General features: G+C 57.7%; 1 protein-coding gene across 1 annotated transcript in view; it reads left to right on the forward strand.

Annotated features, from left to right (window-relative positions):
* Positions 1-11,662, forward strand: part of RAB11FIP4 (RAB11 family interacting protein 4) — a 117,056-nt gene extending 105,394 nt beyond the window's left edge. Inside the window, exons 5-15 of the mRNA XM_060081564.1 lie at positions 841-1,035; positions 1,558-1,692; positions 1,961-1,996; positions 3,162-3,261; positions 3,543-3,646; positions 4,716-4,856; positions 6,855-6,936; positions 7,760-7,897; positions 7,988-8,146; positions 9,295-9,438; positions 10,515-11,662. Of these exons, the coding sequence (XP_059937547.1) occupies positions 841-1,035; positions 1,558-1,692; positions 1,961-1,996; positions 3,162-3,261; positions 3,543-3,646; positions 4,716-4,856; positions 6,855-6,936; positions 7,760-7,897; positions 7,988-8,146; positions 9,295-9,438; positions 10,515-10,631 (1,351 nt within the window). The 3' untranslated portion in view covers positions 10,632-11,662. The remainder of the gene's footprint in view (positions 1-840; positions 1,036-1,557; positions 1,693-1,960; positions 1,997-3,161; positions 3,262-3,542; positions 3,647-4,715; positions 4,857-6,854; positions 6,937-7,759; positions 7,898-7,987; positions 8,147-9,294; positions 9,439-10,514) is intronic.
* The last annotated feature ends 5,886 nt before the right edge of the window (positions 11,663-17,548 follow it).

The raw sequence follows: 17,548 nt of genomic DNA on the forward strand, positions 1-17,548 counted from the left end.
CACACTGGGTCACCCGTGAGAGGCCTGGGGTCTCTGACCTGTGTTCTGTGGCATTAGGCTTCTTTGGACTAGAAATCCGCTCTGTGGACTAGGAGAAGCATCCTGCCTACAGGCTCATTGTTGTTTATTTTTAAACCTCATTCATTGTTGGGGCATAAGCACTTACACAGGACTTGAAAAAGGGAGGAAAAGTGAGAATGAAGGGCAAATAACTTACTTTACTCGTGGTCCCACCACCCAAACCCAGGACCTCTTACCATTTAAATATTTTTATTTTCTGCTTTACCTTCTTCTGTGTAGACCCTTTACATGCTTAGACTTATTATGTCTAAAATTTTATATCTAACTTTTAGTTTAATTTTTAGTTTTAATTTTTAAAACTTCAAAATAATTTTTTTGTTTAGTTTTTAGTTTTAATTTTCAGTACGTTCTTCAAAAAAAACTTTCGCTTTTAATTTTTCCACATTACTTCCAGTATTTTTTACAAACCTATCCACAATGATTTGAGAGTCCATACTTTATGTGACCATTTCATTTACTGATATATAGTATAATTTAACAGCTAATTCAGTGTAGCTGTCCGTACACCATTAAGCTGTAAGCACTGTTTGGCTGCTCTAGGGCATCGGTTTGAACATCTCTCGTGCGGAAACCTTTTCTGTGGTGAGGTGTTTCCCTTAGGATAAGGTCCCTAGAGTGCGCTTACCAGGTCAAGAAGTACAGGCTTCATCAGGCTCCTGGTATCTTGGCGCCCGTGGACCTCCTGGAAGGTGTGGCCAGTTTGGGCCCCACGGGCTGTGGTGGCGCCTCGTTCACAGACGACCCTTGTCTTACACTCAGGTCCCTGGGCCACACTCCGTCCGTGACCACGTCGGACCTCTCCACACACTCCACCACCTCACTCATCAGCAACGAGGAGCAGTTTGAAGACTACGGGGAGGCGGATGACGTGGACTGTGCCCCCAGCAGCCCCTGCCCCGACGACGAGACCAGGACCAACGTCTACTCGGACCTGGGGTCGTCAGTGTCCTCCAGGTGGCCCCTTGGTCTGGAGTGGCATTTGGGGTCCAGGAAAAGTGGCAGAACCAGTCCAGCCTCATCCTAGCGGGGGTTCAGCTGGCGGAGTCGTGAGCTAACTGGGCCCTGCTCCTGTAGTGGGGGGGGGGTGCCGGGGGGTGGTGCTGCCTTTGCACCCTGATTGGGGGTCTGGAATTTCTCCTTCCTTCTGTCTTGGGGAAGAAACACAACCAACCTGGAAGGCCGAAGGCTGCAAGTGGCGTATTGATACCTTTCCGCGCAGCTGAGTCATTACTCTGACCTTAGCTCTCAGTTGCCTTCTCTGTGAAATGGGTACAACTCATTGGCTTCCTCTCTTTGAGAGCGCTGGAGGAGGGAGATCTATGGCTGTACTTCCGCTCCCCAGCGCGCGCACACACACACACACACACACACACCGCACAGGTTTTAGAGAATCTAGTAATAAGCTCGGAAGGACGGGGCAGGGCACCAGACTGGACAGCAGTTCAGAAGGTGATTTCTTTCCCTCTCGTGACCCAGCGCGGGGCAGACCCCTAGGAAGACGCGGCATGCGTACAACAGCGAATTGCTGGATGTTTACTGCTCTCAGTGCTGCAAGAAAATCAACCTGCTCAATGATTTGGAAGCCCGACTGAAAAACCTGAAGGCCAACAGGTGAGGCCCCGGGGCCCAGCATAGGGGCGGGTGGGGTGGGGTGGGGACCAGAGGGGGAAGCAGCGGGGAAGGCGGCTCCGCTCTGTCCTGGCAGGTGATCGGGGGCTGCTTCTCAGGGCCAAGCTGATGAGTGAGGGCAGGAAAAAGCCTCGCCCGCGCTTTGATCTGTTGCAGCCGGGGCAGAGGAGGGAGTGGGCTAAAGGCCTCTCTGTTCAACCATCCTCTCCTCTCTCTCCCCCTCTCTCCCCCGACCCCTCTCTGTCTCTAGCCCCAACCGGAAGATCTCTAGCACAGCCTTTGGACGGTAAGGCCTCCCTCAGGGTAGTGCGGGTTGAACGCGGTCCCCTTTCACTGTGCTCCTGCTGCCAGGGTGGCCGACTCTGTGCCAGCAGCCGAGACCCAGCCAGTGCCCTGCGTGCATCTGCACGTGCAGAGGGGGCCGAGGCGTCCCCGGCGGTGCAGGCAGAGGAAGCTCCGCTTGCGAGGACGTGGGGCCGGCCTCCTCGCCAGCCCCATCCCTCGTCCCTTCTGCCCCTCTGGCAGCAGGCGGCCTCTCCAAGCCCTCCGTTGCCCCCGCCTCAGGCAGGCACACCAGGGGTGCCCTGAGAGACACAGCCGCCCTCACGGCTGCCAGTGCCTTTCCCTGGGCTCCGGAGCTGGCAGCTCTACCAGCAGAGGCCCTGGGCTTCCCGCTGGCAGAGATGGGGCGTGAGTGTCCCTGCCGGAGCTGGTCCCTCTGCCCCAGGTTAAGTCCTGCACAGCTGACCTCCTGGGCCTGCCAGGGTCCCCCTCCCGCTCTCCTGCAGACTCGCCCCAGTTCCACACCCAGGGCTCTGGGAGCTGCCAGCAAGTGTCCAGGAGCTGGGGTGGGACAGTCTCTTGGCTGAGACCCTGGCTGCTGGCTGGGAGGGGGAAGCGGCTGGGTTCTGCCTCAGGCAAGAGTTACCTGGACAGCAGTGCCCGTTTCCTGTCCCACCCACCGACCCACCGTCCTCCCGTCCTGCAAAGCCTGGGTGGGTCTCCCTCCCCCTGCCTACCACCTGGGTCCCCAGAGATATAGCGGGAGCCGGCTGGGTGGTCTCAGGGGGCCCAGGCCCTCTGCCGGGGCTGTGGTGCCAGGCTGCCTGCACGGGGCGGTTTTCCAGGTGGAAGGGGCCAGGGGTGGTGGCTCCTCCACCAGCTCTGGTCTGTGGCAGCTGCCGGCTGGAACACCGGTGTGCACAGCGTACTGACGCAGCGGGAAAGGGCTCTGATGGGTTGGCCATGTCTGCCGGGGCTCAGGCGCCCCGTCTGCCGTCCTCAGAGCAGGACGATCTCTTGGGTTCAGAAGTCAGGCCACTCTTCTCCCCTGACTGGGTGAGGGCACCCTCCCTGGGGTCCCGGGTGCTCCCCCAGCCCATCGCCTGCGTCTGGACCCCAGTCTCCCCAGGGCCCCTGCAGCCAGACATGCCTCCCCCCACTGTGTGCAGGCAGCTCATGCACAGCAGCAACTTCAGCAGCAGCAATGGCAGCACCGAGGACCTGTTCCGGGACAGCATCGACTCCTGTGACCACGACCTCACTGAGAAGGTGGGCCTGGGCGGGCGGCAGGGACACGACACGGGCGTGCCCCCGGGGTGGGGGAGGGGCTCCTGGCGGCTGGCTGGGGACTTGGGAGACCCTGTCCCTGCCCAGGACTCGGGGATAGGTGACCCCGATCACACGGGCACATCCACCCCCGGCCCCACCCAGCACGACGCTTCACTCACCCAGTCACGCGGGGGTCCTAGCCGTCAGTCCCACCATCGTTAGGTTCTCAGTCCTGTGGACTTAAAGGTTTCCTCCGCCCCACCCCTGCCCCGCTACGGTAGGTGAGTTTTCTGGAAAAAAAGGTGACAGAGCTGGAGAATGACAGCCTGACCAACGGGGACCTGAAGAGCAAGCTGAAGCAGGAGAACACACAGCTGGTGCACAGGTCAGGCCCGGCCTTGGCTGAGACGCGGGCATGGAGGGTGGTCCGTGTTACTGAGCCCCCAGGAGAAGCTGGGCGGCGTGAGATGGGGTGGGTGACCTGCAGGTCCTTCTAGCTCTGAGGGTCTGTGATACGTCAGCCCCTGGCTGTGGGCCCTGCCCACTCTGGGTGCCCAGGAGGACAGGTCTTTGGGGACAGGGAGACGGGCAGAGCTTGACCTCGGCCCCCCAGTTCTGCAGCCCCAGCTCGGGTGAAAGGGAGGAATTGGGATCCATTTCCTGTCTCTCTCAGTCCCACAACGATGAGAGCCTGACCTCCCTTCTGGGGGAGAAGCTCTGCAGAGGGAGAGGCTGGTGCGAGTTGGGGGTTCACACCTGCCACCAGTGGGGAAGGGTCCAGGCATTGCTGCGCCCTCCATCCAGCAGGCCCACTGACCGTGACTCAGTGCGGTGGTGCGTGTATGGTGTAGTCCTCACAGGACGGCATAAAACTTGGTAAACTGATCCCCGTCCAGGGTCTGGTCCTCAACCTTGTAGCGCCCAAAGATGAGTCCTCTTGTACACCCCAGAAGTTCAGCTCCATGGAGGGACTGTTGCCAGTGAAAGGTGCCCCAGACTGATATACCAACTAGGCCGCCAGTAGTGGGGTTACGATGTCCACAGTGGGGCCTGGCCTTACCCGGCTCTGGCAGGCTCACCACCAGCCAGGATGTGCCTATCTTTGCAGTCAGGGTGCCCAGTGAGCTGAGCTATTGATCAGAGGGGGACCAGCTAGGAAAGAAGGGAGCAAAAAGAGTAGGTGAGGCCTGAGGGCTGTTTGATCCACTGTGGCGAGGCCGCCCCTCTGTGCCCTGCCAGGGCTACCCCTCCCAGCTCGGGCGGCGGATGTGGCTGGCACGCCTCTCCTTAGATGCCGTGGGGTCCCTTGTTCATCTGTCAGCAAAGCTGCCAGCCCACAGTCGGGGTCAGGGTCTTGGGGTCCGGGGCTCCCAGTGGTCGCAGCCTGGGTCGGGGGGAGGAGAGTCAGGCCACGAGAGCTTGCCCTGCACTGGAGTCCTTGCCCCTCTCCTCAGGGTGCACGAACTGGAGGAGATGGTGAAGGATCAGGAGACCACGGCCGAGCAGGCCCTGGAGGAGGAGGCTCGGCGCCACCGTGAGGCCTACAGCAAGCTGGAACGGGAGCGCAGCACGGAGATCGAGCTGCTGAACAACAGGTGGGCCCGCCGGATGGCCCAGTGCCCTCCGCCCTCTGATGCGCCCTCACACCCAGCTCTCACCCTGTGGGCGGGCGCCGTTCCCATTGTATGGATGGGAAAACAGCCCCAAGGGGAAGCCTCCTGTAAATCTCCTTTTGATACTTGAACACATGGATGGGTTCTCTAGGAAGCAGGTAAAAGAATGTTCCTAGTAGGTACAACTGGAAACAACGCTTGTCTATCAGTAGAAGAATAGGTTAAAAAAAAACCCACAGTGGTCTTGCCCTGAGTCCTGTACTGGGTCTGATGTCCAGGCTTGGAGCGCCCCCTGCTGTCAGATTCTTCCCGACCCTGAACACTTGGGCACACTGACCCCAGGCCCCAGGGACCAAGGATAAGCAGGGCTGCTCCTGGGCCTCAGATATGGCTGTTGGAACCTGCGGCAGGCAGAGAGAGGAGGACGGACCTGGGAGTCTGGCTTGGTCACCCGTTAGCTCCATGACGTTGGACATACTCGGTCACTCTCTGGGCCTCAGTATCCATCTGTCAGCCCTCCCTGGAGAGTGACCAGGAAGGCAGGTCGGCTGATGCACGTCAGAACACTGCACACAGGTGAGGGCTCTGATGATGCCAAGGCCCTCCCCCGACACAGACCAGGGAGGCCCCCTGGGCCCCTGGCAGAGAGGATGGCTGCCCCTGCTCTTCTCAGGCCCCCTGTGGCCCCGGTCTCTGAGCTGAGCCCCCGGAGTCTGACAGGTCCAGCCAGGGTGGAGGGTGGGTTGGGAGGTGGGCTCCCTCCTTGTACCTCACAGCTGGCAGGCAGGTGGTCCCCTGCCTGCTGAGGTCAAGCAGGCCCAAAGGAACTTGGTGAGCCAGACCCCTGTGCAGCTGGGTGAGACCTCCCAACTCCCCGGTGCCTGAGACCAGCTTTGTCCCCTTTATCAACCAGGGCTTCATCTTAAGTTTCCACGGGTGTTCTAGAAGCTGCTGTTTTGCATCTGTTTCTTAATGAGGCAGGTACCTCATTAAGCATCACGTTCTCTGCCTGCTTCTGACAGCCGGCCAGTTGGTTGGCCTGGGAGAGGTGGCTGGGACGCAGGTGGTGGAAGAAGACCGTGGGAGTGCGGACCAAGGCCGAGGCCGAGCACTGTCCCCTAACCCTGTCCAACTCCAGGGGGCGCTGTTCCCACAGACGCTGCAGGCAGCGCTCCCAGAGTCTGCAGTGTGCTTTGTGCCTCAAGAGAGGTGGCCTCGTCGGGGGGTGGGGGGGCGGTCTGAATTCCCCTTAGGCCCTGGTCCAGGGGCTTCTCCTGGGGAGCCCAGAGGGCAGTGGGGGCCAGGAAGCCCTCTCTCCACGAAGGAAGGAGGATATGACAGTGGGAAGGAGTGGGAATGCCCTACCAGAAGTGGCCCTGCACTGTCCTGGTGCCACTGGCCAACGGCCCAACTCACCCACCCCTCTTCTCAGGTCACTGAAAACTGACCTGGACAGTCCCTGGTGAACATTAACCCAGAGGAACCACTGCCCATGGGCGTCAGAGGCAGCTGCAGTGAGCACTTGGAGGGCAGAGCCCTGGGGGAGATGCGGGGGAGAAGGTCACCTTCCAGTGGTGAATCCTAACAGGAGGGCCCTGCCCCAGATGCCACAGGAGGACTCTCTCCATTAGCAGAAGAATACCACTGCCTACCCCCTCCCCAACCCCGGGGTGGGTTTCAGGCCCTAAGCAGTATGCAGAAAGAACCTTATCTTCTTATTCATTCACAAACGAGTGTTTCCTTTTATCCAAAAATAATAATAACTCAGGGTCTTTACCATTTTGCCTTGGATGACAGGAAGCTCAAAGCCATATTACCATTTGGAACAATTATTCATATTCTCCCTCTCTTTCTCTTTCTCTCTCTCTCTCTCTCTCTCTCATTTCTGGTATGTACCCTCCAGGGAGCGGAGAATTGCTGCAAACTCAAATTGTAAGGGAATCTCCATTTTTTACATTCTTGTCCTTCTCCTTTCCCCAGGGTGCAGCAATTAGAGGAAGAAAATACCGAGCTTAGAACGACAGTGACTCGGCTGAAGTCACAAACAGAGAAGCTGGATGAGGTAAGCAGCAGGTCCAGGCATCGCTCAGACTTGGATCTTGAGCCAAATCCACAGAGAGCCTGCTGTGCTGGCCATCGGAGGCCTTTAGTTTCTAGTTTCTGAAATTCTAATAAAATTGCTCTACCTAAAAAAAAAAAAAGGCATCAAACATGAATAATCATTCATTTTTCCATATTTCTTATTTTCCAGATTTTCTGTAGTCAATGTCTATTTCCTTGTATTACGGGGGGAAATAAAAAAAAGAAAGAGGTTAGCTTCTGTTTGGGGTCTTACCTTCTTTTTTTAAAATTCTATTTATTTATTTATTTTTGGCCGCATTGGGTCTTTGTTGCCGCGCACGGGCTTTCTGTAGTTGCAGCTAGCAGGGGCTGCTCTTCCTTGTGGTGCGCCAGCTTCTCATTGCGGTGGCCTCTCTTGTGCAGCACGGGCTCTAGGCTCACAGACTTCAGTAGTTGTGGCTCACAGGCTTAGTTGCTCCACGGCATGTGGGATCTTCCCAGACCAGGGCTCGAACCCGTGTCCCCTGCATTGGTAGGCGGATTCTTAACCAATGCGCCACCAGGGAAGTCCAGGGCATCTTACCTTCTTATTCGGGTCCATCTGGCATCATTGAAGGGCTTCAAAGACCTGAGATTTTTCTAGCGGTGTCTCTAGACTCCTAGGAGATCTGGCCATTTCTTCAATCCGTGCCTCGGAGGGCTCTGTCCAAGGGCTGATCTGATGGCCCATTTGTTGAGGTGGCTGCCCCGGCCCCCAGCAAAGCCCCTGGGGCACAGCGGGCCCCCTGGGAACTCTCCCCCTGCCCCGGTCTCCCCGGCTCCAGGAGCGGCAGCGCATGTCCGACCGGCTGGAGGACACCAGCCTGCGGCTCAAGGATGAGATGGACCTTTACAAGCGCATGATGGACAAGCTGCGGCAGAACCGCCTTGAGTTCCAGAAGGAGCGGGAGGCGACGCAGGAGGTGGGTCCCGGGCCGGCAGGTGCCAGGGCTACCCCCACTCCCGCATGCCCCGCGCCCCTGTTCCCGCCAACCAGCCTCTTGCCCCCGCAGCTCATCGAGGACTTGCGCAAGGAGTTGGAGCACCTGCAGATGTACAAGCTGGACTGTGAGCGGCCGGGCAGGGGCCGCGGCTCATCCTCCGGCCTGGGCGAGTTCAATGCCAGGGCCCGAGAGGTGGAGCTGGAGCATGAGGTCAAGCGGCTCAAGCAGGTGGGCCCTGGGAGCCTCTGACCCACGGGATAAGGTGTCCAAGTCCCCTCCGGGTGGGTCTCCTGTGAGGGGCCGAGAGCCGTAGCGCCCCCTTCCCCGACGAAACTGCCTGCTCTTCCCGACACCCTCGTCAGGGCTGCTGGTCCCCGTCTCACAGCTCAGCCAAGGCAGTTGGAAATCCCAGGGGCTCTGCTCAGCATCCGTGAAAAGAAGCAGACACCAGTCTTCTGTCCTGGGCGCATGGGGTGTGGGAGGAGACTCTACCCAGCCTCCCAGCAGTGCCTCGCTGCGCTGGGTTCTCCCAGGAGCAGACCCCGTGCCCAGGATTCCATTTCAGATGGTTTCCGGAAGCACTCCCATGATTGGAGACTAGTTGGGGGTGGGGGAAGCGGGATCAGGATAGGGCAGTGACCCAGCAAGGGCGTGATGGTGCGGGAAGCCTGCACCCAGGAACTCTGAGTTGACCACCGCCCCCCCCGCCCCGACCCCTGGAAGCAGAGGTGCTGGAGGTTCTGCTCCCACAGCAATCCTAAACCCCAGCCCTTCTCAGCCACGAGGGGGCGCCCCAGGCCCCAAGTGTGAGCAGTTAGGAACCTTTAGGCAAAAGCTAGAGTGCAGGGCTGGTCACCAGGGTCTGGGCAGGACAGTGCTGGGCCTGCTGTACTCAGGAGCGAGGGTGCCCCTGGAAAGAACTCCCAAGAGCGGGATTCCTGAGCCCGGCTGCAGGAGGAGCCACGGAGATGAGCTGACCTGCCAGCCCAGAGATCCAGAGCATCACTTCTCCTCACCAAGGGCCAGTGTTGGAGAAGGAGCCACTGGGTGGGCGGTGTCCTCACACAGGGCCTTCGGGGCCCCTCTTCTGGCTCACCCACCTCCAGGGAGGAAGGGGTGGCCTGGAGCCATGCCCCTGTCTGGAGACTTGGCTCCCTGAGCAGGGCTGTTAACTCCTCCTCAGACCCCCAGGACCTCCCAGGACCCAACCCTCATCCCCCTCAAGCGTGGCAGACGCCACGTCATCTGTGGGTGCCCTGAACGGGCCATGTCACGTGCCCAAGGGGTGGAGAGGGTGCTGGTGGCCGTCAGGGCGCGGTGGATGCGGAGAAGTGGGTTCCGGTGGGAGCTGGTATTGCCTTTGTCCCCCTCCCCAGGAGAATCATAAGCTGCGGGATCAGAATGACGACTTGAACGGGCAGATCTTGAGCCTCAGCCTCTACGAAGCGAAGAACCTCTTTGCCACCCAGACCAAAGCCCAGTCGCTGGCTGCGGAAATAGACACAGCCTCTCGTGATGAGGTAATGTGCCCACCGGCTCTGCCGTGGAGCCTGGCTCCGCATCTGCGAGTCCTGCCCCATCTCACCTGTCTCGATGACAAGCCTCGGGCTGCCCAGGGCCTGGCCCCTCGACGTCCCCATCTGCAGTGACCCCGAGTGACAGGGTAGAGTGGTGAGGCAAGGAGGCTGCGGGTGGAGTTAAATCCGCTCTGATTTCCTGTACGTGGTGGGAGGAGCATGGGTTTGGGAGCAGAACGGAGTTTTGAGTCTTCGCTCTGCCAGGAACGTGCCGAAATGGCCAGTTGATTTCATCAACTTATAATCCAGGGGAGGCTAGACGACCCCTCCCCAAGTCAAGAGGGGAAGGACGCTGGCATTTCTTGGGCACCTGCTTGCAGTATGTCTTCACTTAATCTTCTGAGAACTCGAAGGCTCTCTGAACACCTGCCTGTCACAGATCGGGAGATCAGGACACACGATCACCCAACTTACGGAGGGAGAGGGACCCAGGTCTCTAGCTGCAAAGCCCATTCTTTCTGCCCCACTGGGGTGTGCTTATGAAAGATCAGGCCTCCGAAATTCCCAGATTTCAACACGAATCGTGAGTCACTGATCCCTTACCCTGTGCTTGGGACACACAGCTAAGATCTGGCCCCTGGGCCTCAAGGAGCTCCCATGTGAGCCGGGCACCAGCCTCCAGCCTGCGGGCAGAGGCAGCATTTCAGTTACAGCCTAAAGGACACGGCAGGATTTGACCTGGAGAAGGACAATGGCAGGGCCGGAGGGTGGTGAGAGGGACATTCCAGGCAGAGGAAACAGCTGGCAGTCTTAAGGACTTTGGATGTCACTCCTGATTATAAATGCCTCTGGCCAGTGTTCTCTACCTTTATCAGAAAATCACCCATACCTGGACTCCTCCATGGGCCAGTGATATGAGACTCTCTGGGGGTGTGGCCTGGGCCTCTTCGTATTTAACCCTCCCTGGGTGTGACGCCCTAGACGCGTGCCCTGGCTCCGAGCGCTGAGGCTGGTCTTGGGGCACTGCCCACACCCCAGCCCCGGCCCAGCCTCTCACCTCTCTTTCTCGTTCCCTTCAGCTCATGGAAGCCCTAAAAGAGCAGGAGGAGATCAACTTCCGGCTGAGGCAGTACATGGACAAGATTATCCTTGCCATCCTGGACCACAATCCCTCCATCCTCGAGATCAAACACTGAGACGAGGGGCTGCAGAGCGGCCTCGGGGCCCCTGGACCCCAGGATTAAGGGCCCGATCCTGCCTGAGGATGCGGCCCAGGCCGGGCTCCCACGCACACTGTAAATGTGTCTCTGGCCACGGTGGTGTAACGTGTACTGGTGTGTATGTGGGGAGGCCATGTGCACAGCAAGGGGTGAGCGTGGGCCGTGGCCGCAGGCGCCATCTGCGCTGTGAGCCGTCCTTGCACTTTGTGGTCCCTTTGCGAGGGGCAGAGGGTCCCCGAGGTGGGCGGGGGCGAGGTCGGCGGTCAGGAGTTACTGTAGTGATGAGAGCTAGAAGCTTGTGTTTCAGATACTGGATAAAATGATTCTACCTCTGGGGACCAGGATTAAAAAGTACTCCAGTGAGACAGGCTCTTCCACCGCATCCCTGTTTCCCCCTGGGAGTGGGAGCAAAATTACGATCTTTTCCAGGAGTTCAAATGCCTCACCAACCTCTTCGGCCACCTTTCAGGCCAGGTGCTTGAGCTCGGAGAGGAAGAAGGAGCGTATGGGGGGAACGTGTAGGGGCCCCTCACGAGCCCCCCCACCCCCAGCCGGCAGCCCGTGTGAGGCTTGTGCACAGTGTGTCCCAAGGACTCAGGTTTGTGGAGGAGCTGGAGGGGCGACCTTCATCCTGAGAATTCTTGGCGTTTTGAGAGTTCCCTGCAAACTTCTCCATCCCTGCTCACCTACCTCTCCCTCTCTGTCTTTTTTTGTTTTTTAAGACAGTGAAAAATAAGCAGCGTTCACCTGGGTGTACATGAAGGGTTAAAAGAAAGGGGAAGGAGGCTGGGGACAGTCTCAGGCACGTGTTGGCGTTGGGCAACCAAAGACACGATTTTCGGGCGGGAGCACGCTCAGGTCCCTGTCAGCATCCTTTCCCGTGGATGCCTTTTAAGAGAGGACATGGATGGACCCTTTCGACAGCTCCCTCGGGCTAGAAGTGGGCCTTGCTTACCTGTCCCTGGTGATGGCCTTGGGTTTGGATTTTCAGAATCCAGGCTCTGGGCTTGGCTCAGTTGGGTGGTGAGGGCCCCGTGTTCCAGCCTTTAGAAACACACCTGCACTCGGGTCTCAGCTGCGGGAACAAACGCTGTGCTGGTGGGAGAGACAGTTGTGGAAGTTGCAGGGAAACCTTAGTCTTCCATCCTGGTGACACGTGGTGGAAACTCACCCTCTGGGTCTTTCATGTGATGTTTTGTTCTAGGTGTCTGGGAGTAGATACGGTCCTTTCCTTTGAGTTTTCCAATGTGTCTCAGTTTTGTATGGCTTGTGAATTGTTTCCTTAATCCAAATACATATAAACAATGTATGGTCTTATTTCCACCCCCCCCCCTGCAGTTTCTTGTTTCCTTCAGCACTTCTAGTGTGAGCAGGAAAGCTTGGGCATCTTGGGGAGGGGTGTATGCAAAGGAGCGAGGGCAGGAGAGGGTGAAGAGGGGACCTAGGGCCTCGAGTGTGTTCCCGCTCACAGAGCAGGGCTATGGCCAGGACTGATCTTCATCGCATTCCAGTCAACGTTTGCTTTTGTTGGATTTTGTGATTTCTTTCTAAGCGTAGGTAGGCATGGGATTTGTTTGCTGCAGCAAATCATGGGGCTGCATTGGTCTGATCCAGGACTTTGGGGCTGCCCACACCAGGAAGATGAGGGCAGGGGTCAGTCTCCTGGGAGTCTCTCAACCCCCGAAGGACATTGGTCTCCTTGGGCCCCCCAGGGGTCTGAGCAGAAGCAGCGGTGGAACGAAGGCACGAGGAGTGGGTCTCTTGAGAATTTGCTAGTAGGAAGGAATGGCATGAGTTAAAGGACAGGAAAGATGATGAATCACGAGGTGGCTTTGGTCTGGGTTTTATATGGGGAGGCATCCTGCGGAGAGGCCAGCCGGATCCGGATCCTGGTCTGTGGGGGACTCGCCCCAGGGATGAGCATTTTATGTGTAACCGTTGATGTGCTGTTTAGCCGCCCTGATGTGGAATTCCAGGGGAGGCCGCAGAGGCCTGAGTTAATAAAGTCACAATGTGGGAAGGAATCTCCACCAAGGGGAAAGCGGTGGAAGAAGCTGTCAGCCTGCAGGGGGCGCCACGGGAGCGGACTCCCCGCGGGAAGTGCTAGTCGGGAAGGCCCCTCGGGACCTGGTCTCTGGAACGGGCTGGCTGTAAAATGAGACTGAGTTCCACTTAACACACGCCCCATGTTAAATCCAACCTTCTCACTTCAGCCAGAATGTATCAGATTGGCTTTTTAAGAGCCTGTAGCTTTTTAGCCTGAGGGGGGCAGATGCCGGAGGGGTCCCAGCCCCACAGCCTCTGAGCAGGTTCCAGAGCTGGACTGACTGGTCCAGGTGGGGCAGAACTGCTCTCTTCCTGTGTTTTCTCCTTCCTTTGTTTTCCGGTGGAGGGTTCTGCTTTTCTCTCTCAGCGGTGGGGCTGCTAGATAGTATACAGGATGCCCAGTGAAATCTGAATTTCAGGTAAGCAAATGACTTTCAGGAGGTGTTCCCTGCAGTACTTGGGACACATTTTAAATGGAGAAGCTTTTAAAATTCTGATAACTGGGCCCAGTCCCCAGAGGTTCTGATTCCGTCGGTGTGGGGTGTGGCCCAGGCATCAGTGTTGTTTTTTTTAAAGAATTCCCCAGGTGATTATAATTTAACTGGGTGCCCCATGTGGGTTTTAGTTTTGCCAAGCCTGGCAACTGTACCAAGTAGGGATTACAGTAACTTGTGTGAAGTTTAGAGGTGTTTGGGGGCGTGGGGAGCAGGCCCTGCAGCAGATTCACATTTTACATGACTCGGGGCTATCCTTGCATTCAATCAGAGCCCCAACAAAATTCGTTGAACCAGCAAGTGTTTAAAAAAAAAAATTAACTTTGAATTGCCAGAGATAGGCAAGTTATCTTAAATGCGTAGATTCTTCAAGAATTGTCAGAGGGAAATTATCCTTTATCTATAAACGTCTAATACACTTTATTTCTCACCTATTAAAAACACAAAGCTGGACAACCTCCCAAAGTACCTGGGCCTGAAACAGGGGTTCTCCACTTGGGCTGTGCATTGGAATCACCTGGGGAGATTTTTTTAAATGCTGCTGCCTGAGCCCCCAGAGATTTGGATTTAATTGGTGTGGGTGTGGCCCAGGCACCCAGGTGATGGTAATGTGGAGACAAGGAGGTTGCTGGCCGGAGGCAGAGAAAACCTCTGTTGGGCTTGTTAACCCAGGTGCTGGATAACAGCGGGTTCTCCTGCTGGGATGTTGGTGGCTTTTCCTGTAATGATGTCGGATGGTGGCCCCGCAGGATGGGAGGCCAGGTGCCTTCAGGAGTGGGTGGATCCACCTGTTTTCATTAGCCTAGGGGTTAGCGAACCCGAGTGGGCCGGTCTCTGCCTGTTGCTCGTGGAGCCGGTGGGTGGCACATGTTGGGATGTATCAGACACAGTCCAGAGTGGGAGTAGAACGGAGTGGGGGTGGGGAAGGGGCGGGTGGGTGCTGAAAGCCTCAGAAACAGCAGCCACCTACTTGCACAGCTGAGCCCGATGGGGATTCCCGCTTTGGGGGTTTTGCCTCTGATCCGTTTTCAGGCTGGGGGGTTAAAGGTCACCCCAGCACCTCCCCTGTTGGTAGCCATACCAGCATCCCCGCCCAGCCCTGGAGGCTCCAGGCGCTAATCTGCTGGATTCCTGGCCGAGCCAGGTCCTGAGGGTCAGGAAGGCTCTTTTGTTCCATCGAGGGACTTATAACGGGCAAAGGCCTTCAGGGGCCGGTGGGGCCTGGGGGACCAGGAAGAAATTAAGACCTCTTTTTGTGCTCCGTGGGTATGTGTGTTTAATGCATTAGCAAATTTAAACCTAAAAGCGAACTTTAGATGCCATGCGATCGGAACAGGGGAAGCATCGGGGTGGTTATAGTGCCAAGGAAACGACTGTTCGCCCGGCAGATCTATAGCAACTCTCTTTCAGGGCTGAGGTGGGTTTTAGATTAAGGAGAAGGGGCCATTCGGGACTGCAGCCCTGGCCCCCGCCCCGGCCTTTCCTCCTCTGGGACTAGGCCAGCTCCTCTAATGCTATGCTTCAGGCTGGCGAGAGGCCTCAAGCTAGAGGGGCCACGCCCTCCTGGGTGACTTTGCGCAAGTCCCTTCCCTCCGCTGACCTTAGGGACCTCCGGGCCCTGCCACCGCGTTCTGAGTGCGCCCATGAATGGGCAGGGAGCAGGAGAGGCCGGAGCCACGGGCCTGTTTCCCTGCCCTCCTGCCACGCCCCACCTACCTGGGAAACAGGCTGCCTTCTAGAAAGGTGTGTTTCTAGAAGCGTAGACCCTGCGAAGCCTGATGCCACATGACGTTGGTGCTCCGACCTCGTAGGCTCGTCTTTCCGTTATGATTGTAACGGAGGGATGTCTGCCCGGAGCCAGCAGCAGGGGGGTGGCTGGGAGAGGCACCCTGGCGCCGACCCTGCAGGATCTCGGTGCTGTCGTCTGGGGAGACGTGCCTTCTCCGGGCCCCTCCGCTTTGCTGTGCTGCACAGGCTGTGTTTTGTCTGCATGGTTTGGGGTCATTGTCCTCGTGCCTTCTCTCCCCTGTCACCACTGTACAGGAGTTTCCACTGCCCCCTTTTCTACGTGCTCTGTTTACCCGAGCCCTGTAAAGTGTACATAGTGTCCCCTTTGCGTCCACGCGCCTCCGCCCCGCGAGGCCCGCCCCCCGCACGCCCGTCCACAGGCCCCAGCCCCGCTTCCTCCGCTCGCTCAGCCATGCAGACTTGCTGACCTGGGACAGGTGTTTCATTGTGGTCTCACTCAGCCCGTCGTCCAGCCTGCCGCTTTTTAGGCGCCTTGCACACTAGAAAAGCCTCACTCTGTGCAAAGCAGCTTCTCCCTCCCTGAGTCGGTGTCAGTACCTGTAGCCGGCAGAACGCACCTTCTTAATCTGGGGTGTCGGCCCGGCCGCGATGTCGTGGGTCTGTGGCCACTCTGTGGGCCCCTCGGAGGAGGCACCCCCGGCCCACGGGAGAAGCTCCAGCTGCGCAGCTTCCAGTGCTTGGCACTGGGCCTGGGTTCAGGGCCATCGCCATCTGGTGTCTACACAGCTTCGGACCCCAAGCAGGCAGAAGGAAGAGGCTTCTGGCTGCATCCCCTGCCTGCCACTGACAACCGCCCAGCTCTTCCTCATCTACCGAAGGTGCTCAGACCCGGGTGCCGTTCAATCCCCGGTGAGGTCAGGACCGCCGTCGGACCATGCGTCGCTGAGGACTGGCTCGCAGCCCGCTGGCTCCCTCGTTCCCGGCTCTTCCCGCTTTCTTGGCTGGAGTCTCCGGGGCCCGGGTGGGATGAGCTGCATGTGAGGGTTCATCCGAGGGTTTGTCGGGTGGCTCTGATGCATCGTGGGTTTTCACCTGAGTCTTTTGCCCCAGGAGCCTCCGTCTGGAAGCAGGTTTAGCTTTGGGGCTGGAGTGAGACCTCCACCTCCAGGCCCCAGGGTGGGGAGAGGATGGGGAGGCTCCAAGGCTGCGTCCCGGGGTCCCGAGCTGTCTGCCAAGAAGGAGCAGGCTCTCAGAGGCAGGCTCCCTCGGGAACGCTCACGTACAGGCCCAGGTGTAAATAAACACTTTGCTCTTCTTGCCTGACTTGACGGTGTCTCTGTGGCAGGGGAGGGAGGGCGGAACAGGTGAGGCCTGGTCCCAGAGCTCCTGGGGTCAGTCTCCCGTAGGAAGAGCAGGCCTCATCCAGTGTAGCAGGGTGGCTGGTGCTCCTCCGGGGGCAGGGGATCACCCTGCAGACCCTCTTTTGAGCCTGTCCTAGGGACAGCACCTAGGAGAGGGGATGGGCATCCCAGAAGCCCTGATAACAGCACCATCCAGCCCTCGGGACTGTGATGTTTGAAAACGGTGTCCTCACTGCAGCCACGTTCCCTTTCCCAGCAAGGGCCTCCCAGGGCTCTCAACTTGTTCTGGTCACTGACGGGTCCCCACACAGGCCCAGGTGCTATAGGTCTGCAGCCACGTTCCCTTTCCCAGCAAGGGCCTCCCAGGGCTCTCAACTTGTTCTGGTCACTGACGGGTCCCCACACAGGCCCAGGTGCTATAGGTCTGCCCTAGTGGGCAGACGGTGCTCCATTCATCGGATTCACACGGCCTCCTGGGCTCGCAGCAAAGTCCTCTTCCACACTGGGCGTTCTGTGACCTGGACCTTTACTCTCTCCCTCCTAACGCACCTTTCCCTTCCCAACGAGGGTTGCCAGATTCTGCAAGTCAAGATACAGGATACCCAGCTAAATTCGAATTTCAGACAAAGAATTTTTCAGTGTAAGTATGTCCCAAGCAGTACTAAAGTTATTCATTGTATATCTGAAATTCAGATTTAACTGGGCGTCCTGTATTTTATCTGACAACCCTATTCCCCACTCCTCCCAGGACCCCTCTGCTGCCAGCCGGGTGTCTCCAATTCCTGAGCACTGGCCCTGCACCCCAGTTTCAAAAATGGCTTCCCTGTTAGTTTGCCACTACTTTTTTTTGAGATTGGTTCTGCCTTCCCTACCCCAGCCATCCAGAAGCAACTGCTGGCCTTTCCAGAAGCTGTAGCCCCCTTGCACCCTGCCTTGGGGTGTGTGTGTGGAGATCTGAAGTCCTGAAAAGGCGAACTCGTTGTTAAGGAAGCAGAAGAGAGTGCAATGGGGTCTCGGGAACCAGGGTGGGGACGGGGTGTCACTGAGAAAACCCCAGTATTAAACTTCCAATCTGCTGATGTTTCACAATAATTAGGCCATTTCTGAGCACCAACTCTGTGTTCATGGAAGAAGTCCTGCACTTGAAATCAGACCCGCATTCTATGACTTCCTTCTGTGTGACTAAGCAAGTTTTCTGTTTTCGGTTGCCTCGTCCGTAAAGCAAGGGAAGTAACAGTTCTTA

The sequence above is a fragment of the Mesoplodon densirostris genome, chromosome 18, assembly GCF_025265405.1.
Source record: "Mesoplodon densirostris isolate mMesDen1 chromosome 18, mMesDen1 primary haplotype, whole genome shotgun sequence".
Taxonomy (NCBI): domain Eukaryota; kingdom Metazoa; phylum Chordata; class Mammalia; order Artiodactyla; family Ziphiidae; genus Mesoplodon; species Mesoplodon densirostris.